General features: G+C 38.4%; 1 protein-coding gene across 1 annotated transcript in view; it reads left to right on the forward strand.

Moving 5' to 3' along the window:
* Positions 1-21486, forward strand: part of PHEX (phosphate regulating endopeptidase X-linked) — a gene marked incomplete at both ends in the record, with an annotated part of 101149 nt that overhangs the window by 32024 nt on the left and 47639 nt on the right. The window contains 5 exons of the mRNA XM_080344463.1: positions 896-979; positions 1286-1431; positions 8794-8887; positions 13021-13149; positions 16621-16722. Coding sequence (XP_080200589.1) covers positions 896-979; positions 1286-1431; positions 8794-8887; positions 13021-13149; positions 16621-16722 — 555 coding nt within the window. The remainder of the gene's footprint in view (positions 1-895; positions 980-1285; positions 1432-8793; positions 8888-13020; positions 13150-16620; positions 16723-21486) is intronic.

A 21486-nucleotide genomic window follows, 5' to 3' on the forward strand; every position in this document is an offset into this window, starting at 1 on the left:
CTGCCATTGGGTATTCTTGTTTCTCTTGAACACTGATAAATTTTTGAGCTATATCTTGTACTTTGTTTTCTGTTATGAACCATACTGACATCTTGGAATCTGAATGTCTCTTGTCAGTTATAAAAAGACTTGCTTTATATTCAGGATTTCTTTTGCTATGTCCTTGGACTTCAATGCTACAGAGGATCTTGAGATCTGGCTCCCCTGTTCACCCAGATGAGAGGTCTGGTTGAAACTCTTTCAATTCATGTCTGGCCCATACAGCCAGGTTCCTGTGCGACCTCACCTAGGCGTTCCTGCTCCAGCAGGGGGATTGGACTAGATGATCTTTTGAGGTCCCTTCCAATCCCAAACATACTGTGATACTGTGAAGTAGAAACTTGTGTGTATCTGGCTTTTGCCTCAGATGGAATCAGGTCATAGCAAGAACATTTTCAAATCCAAGAGGTGAGATGTGCTTCCAGCATACCTATCACAGATTTGACATTTTAAACCATATAGTTTGGAGGTGGCTTTTACCTGATGTGGTGGGATGAATAAGTATTAATGGTCTAGGTGTGCTTTTCTCTCTTATGAATCAACATGCATTTCCTTAGTGTAATCAGAGCTAAAATTGGTCCAGTATGTTCAAAGAAGACATGCAGCTCATTAAATTCCCAGTAATGAGTTAAAATACCAATGAACTCTGTTCTATTTCTACTAGTTAAATGCCATCCTCAGAAAGGGAAGTTCATGCCATAAATGCTTGGAAAACAGCTTTTGAGATATTTCTGCAGTGTGATTATGATGGGCAGTAATGATTTAAGAGCAGGCACCTACAAGATAATCCTTAGTTTGATTTTTTTTTCCTTCTCTTTTTTTTTTTTTTTTTTTCATTTTTTCTTTCTTTCTGCAGATCATGGTTCCATATGAAAATCGAACAAGTGAGGTGATGTACAATAAAATGAACATATCGGAGCTTAGTGCCATGATTCCACAGGTTGGTTGGAGATGACTGCAAAATTATTCTTCTAATGTCTGAGCTGTAAGATTAAAATTGCCTTTATTGTGCAGAGAAGCATGTTAAAGTGATATCATTAGGAACATGTGTACTCAGTTATGATATATATTCTTTTAAACACAGTTATGACTTTACTGTTTGAAGACATGTGTAATAACAAAATGCAATATTTTCTAAATTTTAATTATTAAAGCTTTGAAACTATCAGTCTCTAAGGTGCAACTTCATTAAGAAATCATCTCTATTCATAATCTTCTTTAACCGGCCTTCTCTTTGTCATTGCAGTTTGACTGGCTGGGATACATCAAGAAGGTCATTGACACCAAGCTCTATCCTGAGCTCAAAGATATAGGTCCTTCAGAAAATGTGATTGTCCGTGTTCCCCAGTACTTCAAAGATTTATTCAGGATACTTGACAATGAAAGGAAAAAGTAAGGATCCTATGATGAATTTACCCACACTTATGAGGGGGCATTAACTGCTCAGCTTTTCCTGGGTTTTTCAGGTGCTTCAGATATTCTTGGAAGCAAGTCTCTAGGCAAAAGTTCTGTTTATTTTTGCCTGAATGAGGATATAGAAATTGGCTTGTGTCTAGCAGGAGAATTTGCTGTTTCAAAATATTTTTTTTTTTTTTTTTTTACTGAAAACATAGATTGCAGTAGAATTGTTTTTGCAGATGCATTCAGCATCTCTTACTTGTATAGGGTCTTGTATCTTGTGAAATCATTTACACCTCTAGAACATAGCTTTAAAATGCAGGTAGCTCAGATTAAACATTATAGGTGTGCTTTGCACAGAGAAGCAACGCAACTTTGGGCAGTGTAATGGGCAGTATGAAAAAGTGTATGTGAAAACAACATTCCGTTTTCAGTCATCATTATTGATGACATCCAAATTATTTCTGTGACAATTTTATCTCTGCTGAGGCCTCTTGCCCAACTTCAAATAAAAAAATATTGTTAGGCTATTGTCTCCAAAAATTGTTCTCTGCTGATTGTACAGTGTGGCCACAACTGAATTTACATTTCAGAAAAAAAAAGACTACTTCAGAAGCATTATTCTTACGCTATTGCTCTCTGTCTCTCGTGACAGAATGCTCACATTAATACATAGTACCTACAATAGTAACGCATAGGTCAAACAATAAGAAAAACAAAAGTGATTGATCTCCCTACAGATCATCAAACATCCTTACTTTATAAAATTCAGACAAATATCTTTAGCGTGCCACCAATTTTAATCTGCTGAAGAAAGCCTTCTAAATGGTTTGGGCCATTCATGCTTTGTATCTCATAAAGTTAGTTATGTCAGTGGGGATAAAGTGGTGATTTAGAGGATACATGTGCATCAAGACAACATGGAATTAGTTATTCCCTTTATATGAACATGCTTACATGCAAATATATTCTCTAACTACAGAGTAAATACCTGGAGGCTTTTTCCATTAGGATCTTGTTCAGTGAAAATCTGGCTCTGTGTGTTCAATAGAAGTGAAGCCAGCACATGTGTCATGGTAAAGGGATGCTGGAGTAAGGATAAGAATGAATGGCAATGCTCTCTTCAGCAAAGCTCAAGACCAGCTTTCTGATCCCTATGGGCTGGGAGGGGCGAGGGCAGGATGCAAAAGCAACATCTGATTTCCAGTGTATTCAGGCTGCATATCTTAGAGCTGGTAATGATTTAGGCATTTTCTGCTCAGTCTTACCGTAAGAAATTTGCATCATAAAATGTTAGAAATGGCAAGTAGAGTGCTGAACTCAACCCAAGCAGACTTCAAGTTCTTGTATGTAAAATCCATCCAAACAGTCACTGCATGATAACAAACATCATGTTTACCTATTCGATGATAATGTTCATTACTTAAAATGTCATCATTTGCTGCAGAAATAACCTTGTTATCTGGCCTGAGAAAATTAGGAAATCATCTTAATGTGAACTCCTAACAATGAGGTCTTAACATTTCCCTGTAGGGTGGACTCTGAAAGCTGAACAAGGATATTTTTTTTAGGTAATCTAATTTGTCATTCTCCATATGGTATTTTAAAGATTAATGCAAACAACATGAATTTTGTTTGTTACAATAAATATCTAGATCAATCAAATTCCTAGTAAAACATTCCAAAATTTTTTATTTGCTTCAGTGATTAGAACATGAATTAATTTCTTGTCATTTCAGGAGATGCAATATCATTAGGAGGAGCAGCTGCTTTTACTAAGTTCATATTCTTTCAAGTTACAAATCCTCTATCTCTAAATTACACTTTTATTCCTGTGTCCTGTGTGTCACCTTCACAGATGAGCACTGTGCTTGCATGGGCGCTGTTCAAAATAGCACAAAAGGTTGGTTCATGCCCCAGTGAAGTGGCAAAGTACTCTGTGAATTTTGTTTCAAATAGAGGGAAGAATGAAGACAAAATTAAGTCTGGCTACAGGAGCGATTCTGGCTGATGGAGGTGACAAATTGTATGGACTCATAATCATCATATTAAAAACTGCTCCTTTGGAGAACCTGCTAAACAATCTCGAGTTGTGAAATCATTCACATTGCAATGTTACTAGAAAATAGCACATTGGCAGGGTGTAGAGTGAATTTAGTAGAATAAGGCTGTTATTTACTTGACAAGCCTGCCACAAAGAATCAAGTTGCCGTGTGGATCTTGAAATAAGTGCAGCGGTGTGGTTCAGAGGTCTGTCTGAAATTCCCAATCCAGGGCACTGCTGTGAGTCCAGCCCAGGAGCATGGCTCTCCAGCAAGCTACCCCAGAAGCTGAATCACTAGCCTGCAGCAGTTTCTGTCAGCCCTGGGCTAGCTAGCATAAGTCATGGCAGGTGTTCATGCTGAAGTCACACCTCCTTCATAAGAAGTCTGCAGGCATTCCTTCTTTTTTTTTAGTGTACTGACATTTTTAAATGGAGTTTATATCTGGTACAGGAAATAGAGGTGTATATTGAAAACATAGATGTAGCTGTGGTGTAAACAAGATGATGTCAGAACTCTGATACAGCTGTGTTGTATGAGAGGGGAGATGTGACTGTGCTGGCAGCAGTTGGGAGTCCCTTGTATCCCTTCCCTGTTACCTGTGTGCTGGTACTTTGTGTGTGAATCATAAATAGGATACAGTAAGTTTTATCCTCATTGCAGATGTTTGCAGCTGTTGTAGGAAGCAGCTTTATAATTCTCATGGATATCAGAATGAATAACTGGTTTCCTTTGTATTTACCTTACCCCACCTTTGTAGTATGAGACAGTTAATAGAGAAGTGCTCTGTAATTCCTGCAGCATAAGAGGGATTTTTCTTTAGAGAGGGGTGGGGGCATTAAATCTACTTTCTGGTCTAAGCTTGCCTCTGAAAAATTAGTTAGGGGGGAAGCTGCAATAATTTCATTTGAACTTCTGCCTCTAGCAATAGTGAGAGAAGTTTTCCAGTACTTATAATTTGGTTCATGACTCAATTATGAATACAATTTTCAAACATATCTCAAAATTGTAAAAGGGATCTTTTTCTTAAAATGTCAATTAATTTATCCATCTATCTCATATTAAATCTGTCATCTTTAATTGCCATTGTGTCTGATTAAAATATTAGAAAGTTACAGAATTTTATATGAGCAACCTATTTTATTCCCAGGCGGGGTAGAGCATTCCTTAGTAGATATTCATAGTGCTGGTATAATTTTAACTGTCAGAACAAACAAGCTGTCCACCACTTCCTTCGGAAGTGTGTGTCACAATGATGGTCACATTGGTTTAGAAAGAGCCTACACTTGTTTCTGTAGCAGTAGTTTTGAAGTTAAAATAGGGGACTATGTACTGCACTCTTCTGAAAGGTTACAAAAACAAATGCTCTGGTCTCGTCAAGTGAGCAGAGAGGATTTGTATGTTTTGTGTGTGGAATTTTAGTTTACGTGAAGAGGTTAACTTCTCTGAGCTTATTTGTGAAAGTGGGATGAAAATCACCCCAAGATATGCACTGAAGGCATTTAATAACAAAAAAGTGTCAGTTTTTAAGCCGAACGAAGAGGACCAATTGATTTTAAGTTTGTATAATTAGTCAAGAATATAAAATGATCATCCACCAAGTAGGTGAACAAATTCAGATAAAATATTATTTTGTTTTGTTTTGGTTCTTTTGAACAACAGAATAAAGAACACTGCTCTTCAAACAAACAACAACAAAACGCATCAACTTTTCTCCCCCTTGTCTTCCCCAGAAAATAAACATACCTCTGGGTACCTTCCTGTTCTGATATGCATCACGTGTGTCAGTGCATTCTGGTGTGATCACAATCAGGAATTATTTTAGTCTCATCAGATAGCTTGGGTTTCAGACTTGTCAGCCTTCTATTCCTTTCCAAATTAAAACAAACCTCAAATAACTGTGGGGTATTTCTTGAAAATGACAGCTGCCTTTGTTACTTATGCCTGATACAAAAGTTTAATTCCTGTTGATATCAGTGTCTTTGAATAAGTCACCTTTTTGAGACTCATCTCTTACAAATTTAAATCTTTCATTCACTATCAATGTGACAGGTTCCCCAACTCAAACATAAGGACAAACAATGCTGGATGAGAATAAGCAGCACACAGAAGTAAGAATTGGTTCTTTTTGTAGCAGTTAAGTGCTGAATTGTAACAAATAATTGGTTTATGATAGTAGTCTATTTAGCTGAGTTTTTTTTTTACCTAAGACTTTTGATCAAAATAAGACCTTCAAACCTTTTAATCTGCAGGACTTGCATAAATATTGTTTTAGATCCACAGAGTAGTTACTGCAAAAGCAGGGATGCTATTCAGCTGTGTTGAAATACCTGAGGTAGGTAGTTGTGAGTCATTTAGAAAACCAGTGAGATCTGACCACTTTAAGGGTGCTTCAGTTGCAGGTGAGGTGGGTGAGGAAATTCTACATTGCCAGAAATGTGTTAGGGGAAGTTCAATAGTTTGTGGTATTTATTAGGTTGGAATGAATTTTTTATGACCCTAAGCATTAGCTCAAGATGGTTTGATCATCTAAGAAGTGCTAAGTGTTTTGGCTTTTGTAACATGTACTGCATTATAAATGTAAATTATTAATGCTAAAAAGCTTTTTCAGATAGGTTTTATGATTACTGTGGGGATTTTTGTGTACTATATGATGTATCTGTATACTGGAAGACAGAGTATGCACAAGGTTATGTGACATGTCTAAAGTTACACCGAGTTGCATTTGATGGATTCAGACATGAGTGCCAAGGAAATGAAAAGGGGGAAAGATTTTACACTAATGCTTTGTGAAATCCCCTCTCCACAGTGTGAGAGACGAGGAGGAGTATAAAAGGCAGGACTTATAAATCACAGCAACTCTCTGCTCCCCAGTAGAAGTTGCCACTGGCTGCAAAGACTACAAAGGCTTGTGGGCAGCAGGTACCTGCCTTTGAGGTGACAGTTGGCTTGAGATCACACCCTCAGGTTTTTCTGTCTGAAATAAGTTGGCCATACTTCTGACCTATAAGCACATGAAGACTTAACTGATGAGAAGCACAGGCTTTGCCCAGGCTGTGACAGATGCACAACCGCTGTGCAGGTTCACATGGGTATGCACACTTGTGCTAGCTTCAGTTCATCTGGAGCAGCCTGCAGGGACAGCCAAATCCATCAGTGTTGCAGAGCACTTACCTTCCATGGGCATTTGACACTAGGCCTGGCCAGACTGGTCTCCAGTGCATGTCTCAAACAGCTTGTGGAGAGCACACAGCCACCTATCTGCTCTTGGTGTAGTGTGTGTCCCACCTGGATGTGTGCATGCTGGTGGAGTTATGGGTTGTCACATGCTTAGTCACTAATCACAGAATCACAGAATGTTAGGGATTAGAAGGGACCTCGAAAGATCATCTAGTCCAAACCCCCTGCTGGAGCAGGAACACCTAGATGAGGCTACACAGGAATGTGTCCAGGTGGGTTTTGAATGTCTCCAGAGAAGGAGACTCCACAACCCCCCTGGGCACCCTGTTCTAATGTTCTGTCATCTGCACTGAGAAGTTTCTTCACAAATTTAAGTGGAACCTCTTGTGTTCCAGTTTGAACCCATTACTCCTTGTATTACCATTGGTTGTCACAGAGAAGAGCCTGGCTCCATCCTCATGGCACTCACCCTTTATATATTTATAAACATTAATAAGGTCATCCTTCAGTCTCCTCTTCTCCAAGCTAAAGAGACCCAGCTCCCTCAGCCTTTCCTCATAAGGGAGATGCTCCACTCCCTTAATCATCTTTGTTGCCTTGTGCTGGACTCTCTCCAGCAGTTCCCTGTCCTTCTTGAACTGAGGGGCCCAGAACTGGACACCATATTCCAGATGTGGTCTCACCAGGGCAGAGTAGAGGGGAAGGAGAACCTCGACCTACAGACACTAATAGACAATACATAGCTATAGCTTGTCTTAAACCTCTCAATTCTCACCTCTTTATCATCTCCCCAGCTGAATGACCAAGAGTGTAAACTTCCAGAAAAAACATATCTTGAGCTGAAGGCTTTGTATGGGTGGGTTGGACCTTGGTTAGAGGCAAAACTCAAGTTATGGCTTGGGCAAAGCCATAACTGTGTGAACTGCTGTGAAGACAAGATGCCCACAAACTGTGTTTAAAATCTATTGTGATTCAGAGGGGACAGTACAGGATGTGTCCATGAATGAAGGTGGTGGAGTGCCACTGTAGGAACAGCTATGCTGCTCCACAGCTAGAGCAATAGGAGGCTGCAGAAATTGGATTTTTAGAGAAGGGAGTTGTTCAGATGGTCCATAACAGCATCTTTCATTGCAAAGGAACAATTTTCATCCCTATGGAGAAGTCTGTGGCCTGCCCAAAATGTTACATATATCCCAATGTAGAGCAAACGACTTTTGGATATCAATAGCTTTAGAGCAATGACGATCCTTGAAAAACATGTAATCTATACGACAAGATAAGAATAATACTTCGAGGCCATCTGACCTTGTTATGAGACTGTTTGAAGTTGAATTTCACAATGTACCTTTACCTCACACAGCCACTGCTGGGCATGGAGAGAGCCCAGTCTAGACTAGATGAATCCTCCAGTCAAGTGCTTGAAGCTTTAGAAAAGGGGCCTGGATGTCAGGTCTCCTGGGAAGTTTGAGCAAGTTCTTACTGGATCTTTCAGCCTCAGTTCTTATAAGATTCTTGTTACTGAGACTTCCCTTTTTTTCTGGTATTTCAATTATCCATCTACAAAATGAGAGTGATAATACTTAAATAACTCTGTGGGTAGTAAGAACTTCTTCTAAAAGCATATTGATAACTTCTAATGAAAGATACAAATATGAGATAATGATAGTATATATGGGACGGACTGTTATCTATTCGGTTTCATAGTTACAATCTATGTGTCCTACTAATGAGGAGAGATAACATTCACTTTGATTTACAAAAGAAAAATCAGTTATTTTCTTATCTCTGGATAGAACCTTTATCCAACTCTTATTATGACACAGTTCTTGACACTTCTATGGAAAAAGAAAACTGCGTTTTGAAAAAGCATTACCTAAAAATGACATACTAGGAGATGGACTTTTTATAAATTTCCCCTAGAAGATGGTTATCACAGTGCAATTACATATTAACTGGCTGTAATCATACAGATTCTTCTACAAAATAGAAATTTATCAATTTGGTCATCACTCATTAATTTTCAAGGTGAAATTTCTACCATTCAGTAGAAATGTTTATAGACGTATTTCTGTGAATGCTTTGCAGTACAACATATGCATTTAGATGTCTGAGAAAAATATGTCTGATTTAACAGGACTCTTGCCAACTATCTGGTGTGGAGGATGGTTTATTCAAGGTTATTTAACCTTAGTAGACGTTTTCAGTATCGATGGCTGGAATTTTCTCGGGTAAGTTAGAGCTTTTATAGTATTTACAATAGTATGAGCTTTGATGCTATTGATTGCCCTTACAGTTGCTTATACCTTTGCAAAACATGAAATGTATTCCATGCTGGATAAATTTCTTGAATAAACTTTTCTTCTTGAAGACTACATCTAAAACAGTTAAGATGTATATATCCTTGCATATGCCACTCGGGGAAAAATGTCCAAAAGGACTCCACAAAGGAGTTTTTAAGACCTCCCCCTTAAAAAGCTTAGTCTTCTTATGTAGAAACTTGAAAGCTGGAAAGTTTGAGTTACGTTGCAGGGCCGTGACCTGTGCTGTTCCTGCAGGCCCAACAGGTTTGGCCAAAATCTAAGCTTTGAAAAAAAACTACTGTATATGCACGCATGAAAGTAGCTCTGGTAAAAGCAAAACAAAAGATTTCATCTTTTCTAAGCTTGCTCAGACCTCTCTCATGCTCTAGTACCAACCTTACATGAGCTCTAGCACATCAGTCATTTCCATAGAGAAGCCAATCAGATGCCTTCTAGCTAGGAGTTGCAAAAGCCCCAGAAGACATTAGTCACTGCCCCAAGCTATGAGAGCAGTGCTAATTATCTATTAAGTAATAATATGGGCATTTATGTAAAACACACACATTTGATTAAATGAATTCTGAATACAAAGCCACCCTGATAATCCTCTGGGCAACATGAGGGCTCTGTTAGCAAACCAGGGATAAAACTGAAACATGTTTTCTCATCTTGTTTCCATGCTGCCTTAGTTTAGATAGTGAGCTTTTTGGTTGTTGTTATGAAACCTAGCTGCTTGGTGACATCATGGCAACGGGAGTCTGTCATGATGCTGCCAGTGATGTGGCACAGAAGATGTGGTTGCTCTGTTCTCCCAGGTGAGGTGTGCAGGTCACTAACTGAAGTGCCCATAATGTCTTTTCTGAGTGGTACTGGAATAGTTCCGAACTGACCACATACCTAAAAATAAATTCCAAAGGGCTTGATGGAAACTAGACGAAAAAGGCAGTCTCTTATACTTCTGAAATCATGTTCAAATCAATCTTGTTAAAGATGCCATTTTCTTAATGCAAAAATGTGAGAAACTGGCTGTCAGAACAACAGGGACAAGTTTGTGTGTACCCTCCTGGATATTCCTTGCTAGCCAGGTAAAATAGTTGGATGCTGGCCATCAGCCAGACTGCAGCCTAATATTGAGTTGCATTGAGTTACATTATAGCCAGAAAAATTCCTGGAAGGAAACTATAATCTTTGGTTACTGTACATTTTGATATGGTAACTAGCTGCTGTCACTTCTCTGGGTACTTTCTCCAGAAGCTTAGGGAGAAACCTAATTCAGGTTGATTCAATGCTTACTAACAATATTAGTAAGAAAACCTAAGAACAGCAGAGTAAGGGCAGTGAGTCAGCAGCTCATTTCTATTATCTGCCTCTGGGACCTGGAGATGGAGAGTTAGTTAAGTGCAGTAAACAGCAATAGCTAATAGTTAATAGCTAAATCTAAGTGCAGTAAACAGCTCAGGGGAACAGGCTTCACAAGTCAGCAGAAAGGACATGAGAAATGGAGTCCAAACCAAAGGCTTTCTTTTACCAATTTACCTGGTCAGAAACTGGAGAACTAAAGGCACACAGGTCCTTCGGGATCATAAAGAGGACCCACCAACCTCTTACCATGTAAGTGAAGAAACCATTGAATGACTACTAAAAAGACATGACCATGAATTGAATCAGTGACCCTCAAAGCAAAAGATATCTTTCATTCATTCAGCATCACCCATCATAAGCGTATTATTTTTTTCACCAGGTTCTAATTTTCTATTGGTGGTTTTTACATCTTACACGTAGAAATCCTAGCATCAAGACTCTTAAACTCATTTCAAAGAGAGGGAAGAAGAAACTTCAAAAAATCTTCAGGTTGAGAAATAGGACAGACCTGCTGACTCTAGAGAAAGTGCTTTGATTACTACCTCAGCATCTCTCAGCAGCTCCTCTGCAGTGGCGCAAAAATTCCTAGCAAATGTGCAGTAGCACGTGGGGAAGAGATAATTTAAAATGATGTGGAGCTCTGAATTGACTGGGAGGGCTTGCAACCTGCTATTTATAGTCACTGTTACTACTTGGAGTTCTGTGTTTTAGAGTGGTACATTAATATTAGGAAGACCATTTTGAGGGAGTTCTAGTTGGCTGTTGTAATGTAAATATCAATAAACCAGCTGTGAGATATAATCTGTTCCTCTCAGCTATATTTTTGTTGGTCTCACAGCCTGTGCTGCCTTTCTGTCCTCCTTACAGTCAAGCCTCCCTCAAAATAATGATAATTATTATGTTGTAATAATATGTCACATTCTAAAAGCCAGCTCTGTCTCTTGACACTTTCTGTGGCTGATGTGTAATCATTGTGGTTTTACTTGGGCCCTGGATAGAAATTTTCTTCTCTTTTTCTCTCTTTTTTTTTTTTTTTTTTTTTTTTTTTTTTTTTGAGTGCTATGTTATGTATGAGGGATGATGAATTTAGAAAAAGAGTTTACTTTCAAATTTGGCTCCTTTGAGGAAACTATTACCTTACTATGTATTGGTTTGCCTAATGTGGTTTACTTACAGCAGCAGTGTTCTCTCTGTCATTGAAAATCTATTAGTGCACATACAGTATTAATAAAGAGCATTTGAAAATGCATTTCACTGGTGTATTTAAATATGAGTCATTGATTAAACTTAATTACAGACAATATAAGGAGGAAAATCGATCTTTGAACTACCAAAATATCTGACCTTCAGTAGCTGAGGATTAAGCTACTCTGAAATTTTCCGATGGAATATTTTCCTATTGGAAAACAACAAATCCAAACCCTTCAGTTTTGCTAGAGATTTAATCTTGGGCTCAAAGGAGAAGACTGGTAAAAATAGGAGGCTCAGAAACTGCTTAAGAGGCTTGTGTGACTTGTGAGAGGTCAAAATCCTATCTCACCTGACCTGGTCTTGTGTTAAGAGTACTCTGCTTTTGCACAGCTAATGCGTGTTAACTACTGGATTGGGATTTTGCTTATTCTCTGTGGAAAAGCTTAAAAAGCTCCTTAAGTGGGAAGAGAACCCTTTGAACATTGAAAATAACAAAAGTTTCTTAAATCAGCACTGTTATTGCTTACATGGACCCATCTCATATTTTGTTGTGTGTATTCTGTTTTTAAATGAACTTCTATCTTGACTAGAAAATGTAATTTTAACTGGGTAAGCCTCCACGGTAGTAACGTTCTTTTTGTGAGAAACAGAAACCAAGACAGCAATGTACTTGAGCTCTGTTTTGCCTTGCACATTGTGTGTTGAGCATCCTTGACTATTTCATCTCTAAATCTCATGTGTGGTGGTGCATGAACATCATCAAAGCGTGGAAGTGTCTATTTAACCACCATTTCTTTGGTAAAATACGCAATCTATTCTACCAATGTCATTCTATCATACCATGGAGGGAGATTTTTGGGAGACAAACACGTAATCAGAGTTTAGTGTTCTCGACGGTTCAAACCTTTTTTTCTCCTGAAAATATTCTGTTTGGGAAAGGGATTGAAAGCAACAGGCTGTGGTAAGAATAACCAGACAGGTAAATGGCAAAACGTGTGGACATGTACCTACCAAGGTTAGCCATTGTTAGTTAGAACAGACAGGTTTATCATAGTGGAGGGCTCTTTAGGAAGTGTTTCACAAATACTGACCTAATTTTCTTGAAGATGATCTCCCTAGGCTTCTCAGTCAGTGGAGAGAGAGAAACTTTTTGGGAAGATATCTCAGAGCATGGATTTTCTAAATGAAAGTATCTCTCCACTTACACAGAAATACTACCAAGATTAGTTTAAAACTGGCACTTGGTAATGCCTTCCCATAACTAGCCCCCTAAGCCTAGCTTCTCTAAGTCATTAGCTTTGTACTCTTTCTAAGTCTAAAAATCTTATACCTATTTTGTGGAATTCAAAAGATTTGTTATAACACTTGATGACAATAACTGTAAAGTATCATTATTGTTTTGTTTGGGTAGCTATTTGACAAATATGTTTTAGGCTATACTGTATGTGGATGCAGACTTGTTCTTAAACAGTATGATCTTATGACCTACTACATGCACCTGCCAACAGGTCATACATGGAACCACAACTTTGCTGCCACAGTGGGATAAATGTGTGGACCTCGTTGAAAGCACACTCCCTTACGTTGTGGGTAGGATGTTTGTGAATGCTCATTTTCAAGAAGACAAGAAAGAGATGGTGAGTCCTCCAAGGTCTCTGTCTAGAAACTTTGAATTAGTGGCATCCTCCTCACAAATTTCCTCTGATGTTAGACCAAATTTTAAAGAGATGAGTTTCTTACAAATGCTTAAAATCAACCAAACAGAAACCCCACTCAAACAAGCAAACAAAACCTCCAAAACACACAAGAAAAAAACAAGGAGAAAATTGAACTAATTTGAAAAAATATCACCTTTCTGTCCACTTGGGCACTGCACATTCCTTCCATGTGCAGCCCTTCAAATAAATATGTAGCCAGATCAAAACAGGCTGAACACCATTAATTTGTGTAAATAATGAGAGCAAGGCTGTTCAGGATCAGACTGAGTGGTATCAATGAGAACTGATTTAGTATAGCTAGTGTAACTCTTTATAGTAAAGTTTTTACTAACTATTCAAAAGAGTGCTCAAGATCTCTCTGCTTTAGGGCTACTCTTTTAAAGCTGACTGTGTTACTCCTGCAGTCTAAACAAGAAAAGTGTAACTAATGTCTAGCCCAAATTTAAAGGGAATTCAAAGAATAGCTTTTAGCTGGATGTGCATCCTAATTTTAGAACTTCATATGTGACTACATTATCACTTCACTTAATATATTCAAATGATTAATTACCTTTTACAATTATTTATGACTTATTTTCAGTTCATTTCTAATAGGGTTTTCCAATATCTGCTTTTCCAGCCATTGATTTTCCAACAGTAATCAGTTTAAAATTAATTTCGTCACTAAACTTAGCTCTTGGTGCAGGAGAGGCACAGCAGTTTAGGAAATGAAATAGCATCCTGCATTGGGACCAACAGCTCTGTGATAGTCTGCACAGCCCTGGCTCAGTACCTGGAGTTTGTCTGTTTAACTTTATCTAGCTTGATTGTTTTCTCAGGGAAGGCCTCCATTTTAGACAGACCAACACTCTGATCTGGCTTGTCCAAATCTTTATGATGTGTGTTTCCCTCTCAGGTTCTTAATTTCTTTTGCTACTTGGCTTCAGCTGGAGTTTCCTCCCTGAAATTCAGCTTTTCTGTTGCCTGATTTTTGATCAAGCTTGTAATGTGCTATCTGGAGGGTCAGTGACAAAAATATTTCTGGGATATTAAACAGTATGACTTCCATGCAGGATAAGCAGGAGGAGAAGAACTATAAGAAACATACACTTTATGGAACGGATGAACATTTTTTTCATGTTTGTGTGAGGGAAAATCATGAGAAGCTGATAATGTTTTCTCTTGAAATGTGACCCAGTAAAAATATTCTTAGCATGTAAATTTCTTTGAGACCAAATCTTTGAAAAATTATTGGAATTCACAGTAGCATCTACAGTAATGCATATAAATGCATTGAAAATGCATATAAAATTTACAGTGTAGATCATAAGATTCAAACTTAAGGTGAACTGCCTGTGGAGATTAAAATTGGATGCTGGTGAAGTTGCAATAGGTTTTGAAATGTGCTTTTCAAGGTGATAATTTGTGGTGTTATCATTTTAATCTTGCTGGTTTTCAGTTCTATTTCTCTTCCTTGAACAGTAAGAAAGGACTTGAGAAAAGTGGTCTTATTTATACAGTGTTGTTTCCCCCCCTTTTCCCCCACGGATTTTGGTATATATCTGTCTATGATAAGCAAATCCTGAGGTATGGATAATGTGGATTCTTTTTTCTCCCGTGTTTTGTCACTGATGTTTCATACCTTAGATACTTCTCTCCTTTTATCAAGACTGACATTATTTGTGTCTAAATATAGCACCGTTTCTAACCCAGAGTGCCTGCAGTGTTTCTTAGAGCTATGCCTGAGCAGTTTCAGTAATAACTTTGATAGCAGGAATAGGTTTCTCCCGCTGCCCCCTGCAGCTACAGCTGGTGCATAAAGCCTAACTATACACCAGGGCCCAGCTGCAGAGCTTGAATTTGAACTTGTAACCTTCAAATATGGGGAGTTCACCTCATTAGAGCACCAAGTTAATTGAGTCAGTGCTCTGTCATCAATATCTTTAAGTTACCCTATTCCCTGGGATGCAGTTTACTGTGAACGTTGACTGTTTAGTCATAGTTAATGCTAGATCTGTTCCAGTTGTCCCATATTGTCTCTAAAAATAAGAAAATGTTTTTTTGAAAAGGGTAGAAGAAAATGAATACTCAAAGGAGCTTTCCCATGTTTTGTCTGGCTCCACCACAAATAAAGAACAGTTCCAGATCAAAATATACATCTGATACATAAATGGCAATTTAGCTAAAGGTAATGTTACTTTCCAAGGTTTAGTACCCGCTTTCAGTGACATTTCAGAGCTACCAGATCTATAGAATAAAATTATATAAATCTCTGGTACTCGACATTTTCAATATCTTTAAATGTAACATAACTGACAACACAAAGATCCAGTAAGTCTTCATGTAATGATTATCTGTCATGTCTTGTGCTATCTCAACTCTGCTTTGGTCTGTGCTAAAAGATTCCAGTGATGGCTGGATCCCCTGAATTACCTCACTCATGCAGTATTCTCAGTGCCTCTCATGAGGCTCATCTACTGATAAAAACAAAAGCAGCTGATTGCATACACCTTTCTGGTCTGTGCAGCCAGACGGATACATAGGCATGAGGGCATTTCTTCTCTTTAGACTGACATAATACACCTCTTAGTCATTGGATTTCTTGTTTTCTCTCATTTCAGGGTTTTCTTAGTCCCCATACTCACTAAACACTCCTATTATTATTTTTTTTTTAATTGCTTGTGATATGCTTCTGGCTTTGTATAGGTGTCTGAAGAAGCAGCCAAGCTAAAATGATGGTGGGTTTTCCTAGCTTTGCACAGATGTGAGCTGTCACTGGTGTTCAAGACCACAGAAACAGTTAAAGCCACTGTGAGGCATGGCTTTTATGCCTGCAGTACATAAAGGACAGGAATCCTTCACACGTACAGTGAAATACAGGCTAAATATTTGAATACTGTTTTGTATTTGGATCATGATACTCTCAACCCAAATTAAGTTTTTTTTGTGATATTAATAAGGTGTGTTTCAGTCTGACATAAACCAAGCAAAGCTACTGATGCCCTCCCTCTCTACAGAAAAAGCTTTATTTGTGCAGATGCCTTGCAGCTTGCTCCTTCTTGTGTATGAGCTAGCCATCTGGAACCAAAGTCTCAGAAATCTCCCCAGATCACTGCAAATGTCCCAGTATTTTTTATGATTTCAAGGCAGACATTCTCCTAATTGTGATATGAAAGGAACAACAATTAACAGGCTGTGTGGTACACCTGAAGGAACAGAAAATGAAAAGAAACTTATTTTCAGAAGAAGTGCCTGAGGACTGGAGAAAGAAGAGATTTTTGCCATCAAGAATATAAAACAGATACTGTTTTCTTTGGAATAATTCATGGTCTAACCAAATTAATTCAATTCCTTATAATTATGCTGCCATGAAATATTTTACTGGAGAAGGATTTGCTAAATGTTTTGCAGATGGAGGAGTTGACTGAAGGAATTCGCTGGGCTTTTATTGACATGTTGGAAAAGGAAAATGACTGGATGGACTCCAAAACAAAAAGAAAAGCTTATGAGAAGGTAAAAACATAAATGTTGAATGAGTATGTTCCTGTTACAGTGAAGATTTTACTTGAGTGAGAACAGAATGTCATGTACTGTACTTGCGGTTCCAGTTACCCATTGTTTTGTTTGTGAAGGAACATGTGCCACATTTGTTTTGCTAGAAGCTGAACCACCTGAACTCCTGCTTCAGTGCTGAAGTTATTTTTGTTACCTTGTTCTTCCTCCCTTGCCTTCATATTTCCCTGTCTGGCTGATGTAGACTTTGAACATATTTCAGATTTGCCTGTACAGTGGCTTTTCTTGACAAAGTCTTCAGCTTGATTGTGATGTCAGGGGCACACCTGCAGACACAAAATGGTTTTGAAAACATCTGTGGCAGCTCAGGGGACTTGGTGTAAAGATGGAAGATCCAGCCTAGAGGGGGTCGTGAGGATAGTCCAGGTCTCGTGCCTTCTTCAGTGTCATGGTGGGAAGCCTACCTTGAAAGCAATTTTCTAGGAATGCAATGACTATCCCAGCTGAGTACCTATCTCCTGAGAGAATAACATCAGTTATGAAGTGTTATCATCAAGGATGGTATTGCTGGTCCTGATTAGTTTCAGATGAAGTGACAATAAAATGCTGGAGGTAAAGGTGAAGGCAGGAGGAGGTACTCAAAGCTCCCTTTTCACTCCATTCCTGTGTTTACAACATGTGATATATGGAAAGAGAGCTTGCCCAAATGCAGAGCTCTGCCCCCAGAGCAGCAGTTGGAAGAGGCATAAACAAATAAAAATGAAAAGTAGCGTGTAGGACAGTTTCCTTATTTGTTGAGGCAATGGGATATCAGTGAATTAGTAAATGCCCTCTTTGAATAAACTGACATGCAACTGTAGCTGAACTGTTCTTATTCACTGTACTTGAATAAAAATAGAGGTGTCTTGATTTATAAACAAACACAGACTTCAAAGTTTTTTGGTAATTCTCATGAAAAGGCTGTGGAGATATTTTATCAATGGAAAGTTTTAAATTCCACATACAGACTATTTATATTTTACACAGTAGTACTCTTCACAGATATGCAAATGAAACAGCACTGCATAAATGCACAAATAAAGTCTAGAGCAAGAGAACAATAGTAAGATGCCATTTATTTCCTACTAACTTGATAGTAAATGGACTGTAGTTATTACTTCTTACTGACTGTTATTGTTGTTTTTTACTAGAAATACCATTAGAAATATAATGATCTGTAATTTAGATATTTGACAAATCCGGTACAAAATAAGAGCAGGAAGATTTTATAATGATTTCCTTAGTAGAGATATTTCTATATACCTTTACAGACATATACAAGTCTGATGGTGAATTTTCTAGCAAATAATCTGCTTAACCATTTTGTTCAAAATTCGGTACCTGCCTTTCAGCAGAGAAACAATATAAGCATTGCTGCAAACTAATAAACTCGTTAAAAAGGTTTTCCTTTCCCAATTTAAGGAGAGTTTTGTTCAGAAGGTCAGTTACATATTTTGTAGGTAGAGATGCCTGTTTTCCTCTGTTGACTCATTTAGGAATCTTATGACACTCTGCTCGCAATTCAGACTTCTCCTTTAAGTTTCTAAAGTTAATAGGTTGAATCTGGGCCAAACAATGCATGATGAACTAAATTTGAGCAGTACAAAAAAAAAAAAACACTACAAGCCATTGTACTATGAGTAGCAAATGGTTTAAATCCATTCTCACTGACCTGAACAACAGTTTTATAGTTTACTGACACAAGAACAAGGTCAAGCTTGTAAACACGAGTGTTACGTAATGACTTAAATTGCAGCAACAATTACGTGTTAGGACTTAAGACTGCAAGTTTAAGTTCAGATTCACAGAAACAGCTACTTGTCTAGAAGGAAAGAGTCTAGAGAGACATTTTGGTAAATTTACAGACATGGAGTTTGTGTATGTTTATTAAATACTATTATTGCTAATAGTAGATATTGGATTTGTCCTGCGACATTCGGGTGGGCATGTTTTTAATTCAAGAAATAGATTCATTACATGTATTGTCAGTTAATTCACTGGGGATATCTAAGATTTATAATACAACAGGACCTTCCAAATCTGTTACTCTGTTCCAGTTAAATCTCATGAGCCCAGTACATTATGCTGTCACTTTTTAAATATTTATACTTCAATAAAGCAGCACAGACAACAGGAATTTTGAAGTGGGGTGTTTGATTGTTCAGAACAAAAAAATATTACTTTATTACATAGATCTGTAAAAGTGAAATTTCTTTGTCAATAGGTGTCACCTGCAACTGTAAGGATAGTGCCAATGCCATAGATTTCAGAGTTTAGGAAGGAGCTTAGTTTGTTCTTGAACTAAGAGCAAGTTGTATCATCATGGGGTAGGATATTCTGCTTGGAAATAAATTTCTGTCTCATGTGAGCGTCTTCTGCTTGTTTGTATTTCCAGAACAAAACACAGAACCTGCTTAATTATTCATCTGATATCCTTCTATGATAATGTAACCTGCCTAGTGGGGGAAGGGAGGATGGTGGATATAATTTTTCCAGATTTTAATAAGGCTTTTGATACTATGATTCTGTCCGATGATTCTCTACTATCCCTTACAGCACCTTTCTGTACAAGTTGTCCAACCGTGAGATGAGCAGGCATATGATGCACTGGGTGAAGAACTGGTTGAACAGCAGGGCTCAGAGGGTTGTAGTGAATGTGGCTACATCTGGCTGGTGACTAGTCACCAGCGGTGTTCCTCAGGGCTCCATCCTAGGGCCAGTTCTGTTCAATATTTCCACCAATGATCTCGATGAAGGAGTTATATCCACCATTTGTAAGTTTGCTGATAATACTGAACTGAGAGATGCTGTTAATTGCCTGAAGGGACAAGATGTCTTGCAGGGGGTCTAGATAGATTGGAGCATTGGGCAGTTTGTTAATGGGATGAAGTTTAAAGAGTCCAAATGCTGGATTCTGCACCTAGGACAGAGTAGTACTGGGCACAATTATAAAATGGGAAAGGAGTAACTGGAGAGCATCCCTGTAGAAAGGGATCTGGGGGTGCTGGTTGACAGCAGCTCAATCTGAATCAGCAGTGTGTGCCCTGGCAGCCAAGTGGGCAAACCACATCCTGGGGTGCAGCAAACACAGCATAATCAGACAGTCAAAAGAGGTGATTGCCCTGCTGTATCTAGTGTTGGTGCAGCCTCATCTTGAGTGCTGTGTGTAGTTCTGGGCCCCAACATTTAAGAAGGATGTGAAGATCCTTGAATGAGTCCAGAGGAGGGCAACAAAGGTGGTGAAAGGGCTGGAAGGAATGTCCTATGAGGAACAGTGATTAAGAGGCATTTGGACAAAGTCCTTAATAATATGCTTTAACTTTTGGTCAGCCCTGAAGTGGTCAGGCAGTTGGACTAAATGATCATTGTAGGTCCCTTCCAACTAAAATATTCTAATTCTATTCTTATTATCAGTTAAGTAAAGGAAGGAAGTTATTACTTAGGTAAAGAATGTCTTGATCTTTTAGGTTTTCATCAGTAGCTGTCACATTGTCCTATATAGCAATGCAGAGTAGAGCTTCTGCCTGAAGTTCTATGGCAGAACCATATGCTACATGGAAGTGACTGTGATTCATATATTTTGCTCTTCCTCTATATTTTTAATCTCATTGCATTCTTGAATTCTTTGAATGATCTGGAAAGAAAGGAACTGTAGAAACCTGTTGAGTTTTATTTACCGGGCCTGCTCCAGGTTATCCATTTAATATGTCATTACCCTTTCCTTTAACTTCAGGCATATTTTGGCCATAAACAAATTTTTTACTCATTTACTGAATAAAGAAAAAGGTCAATGGAGGAGCTGGATGTCTGGACTATGGGCATGGAGAGCCTTCCTAGAAAAACATCTCGTCTTAGACTACTCTTCAGTTCCTCATGCTGATTGTATCTTTAGAAGATGACACTGTAATGCAAATGACTTGGCAGGCTTTAAAGAGAATTAACTGCAAATCCCCTCTGTGATTTGGATACTCACTGTTTTGCGTGTTTTCTGCTGTCTGTTTTCTGACGGATGCCCACCTTTCTTGTGCACTTGGCTGAGGACAAACTTGTATACCTTGCTGTCAGCCTGATGCTTTGCAATCAAAAGGATCATTGACCTCCAAAGGACTTACAAAAGGCCCTCTGGTAGAATCAATGCTTGACTATTGCTTTCGGCAGCCTGTCAGCTCCATCTAATCACTGAAAAGCTTTTCTGTCTGTGACTCTCTTTGTGGCTGTTTTGCTGTTTTAAGTTACTCAGAGGGGACATTTTTAATTTGATGAGCCCACACTATATTAAAAGAATCAAATCAACTAGTCTGTGTGACATAGGGAACAATTGTCTTGCAGCCTTGATTTCTGAGAATCAGAATTAGCCCCTGTATACTTTGCAGTTAAGGTTTTACTTTCCCTCTGTAGCAAAACAATATAATGAGATAACATCTAATAATTTCCTTCTATCCTCCCTCCATTCCTCTCTTTCTGTGATTGAAACATGGATTTAAACCAGACCATCTAAAAGCCAATCTTGCAAAGGAAGTTTTTAGCAGGGTGAGGTGACTCGATCTGTCTTCATGTGCAGTTTTCACATAGCTCTCTGGATGGAGCTCATGCTGCTTCCAAAGGATCTCTGAGCCAGAGAGAAACATTCAGCTCTGTGCTGTGATGCTTCGTTTTCCACCCTGTCCTTCTTCCTCTGCTCTGTGCAAGCCTTGCTTTATTGCTCTGTATTTGACTATAATCTGA

Source organism: Nesoenas mayeri (genome assembly GCF_963082525.1).
Source record: "Nesoenas mayeri genome assembly, chromosome: 1".
Taxonomy (NCBI): Eukaryota; Metazoa; Chordata; class Aves; order Columbiformes; family Columbidae; genus Nesoenas; species Nesoenas mayeri.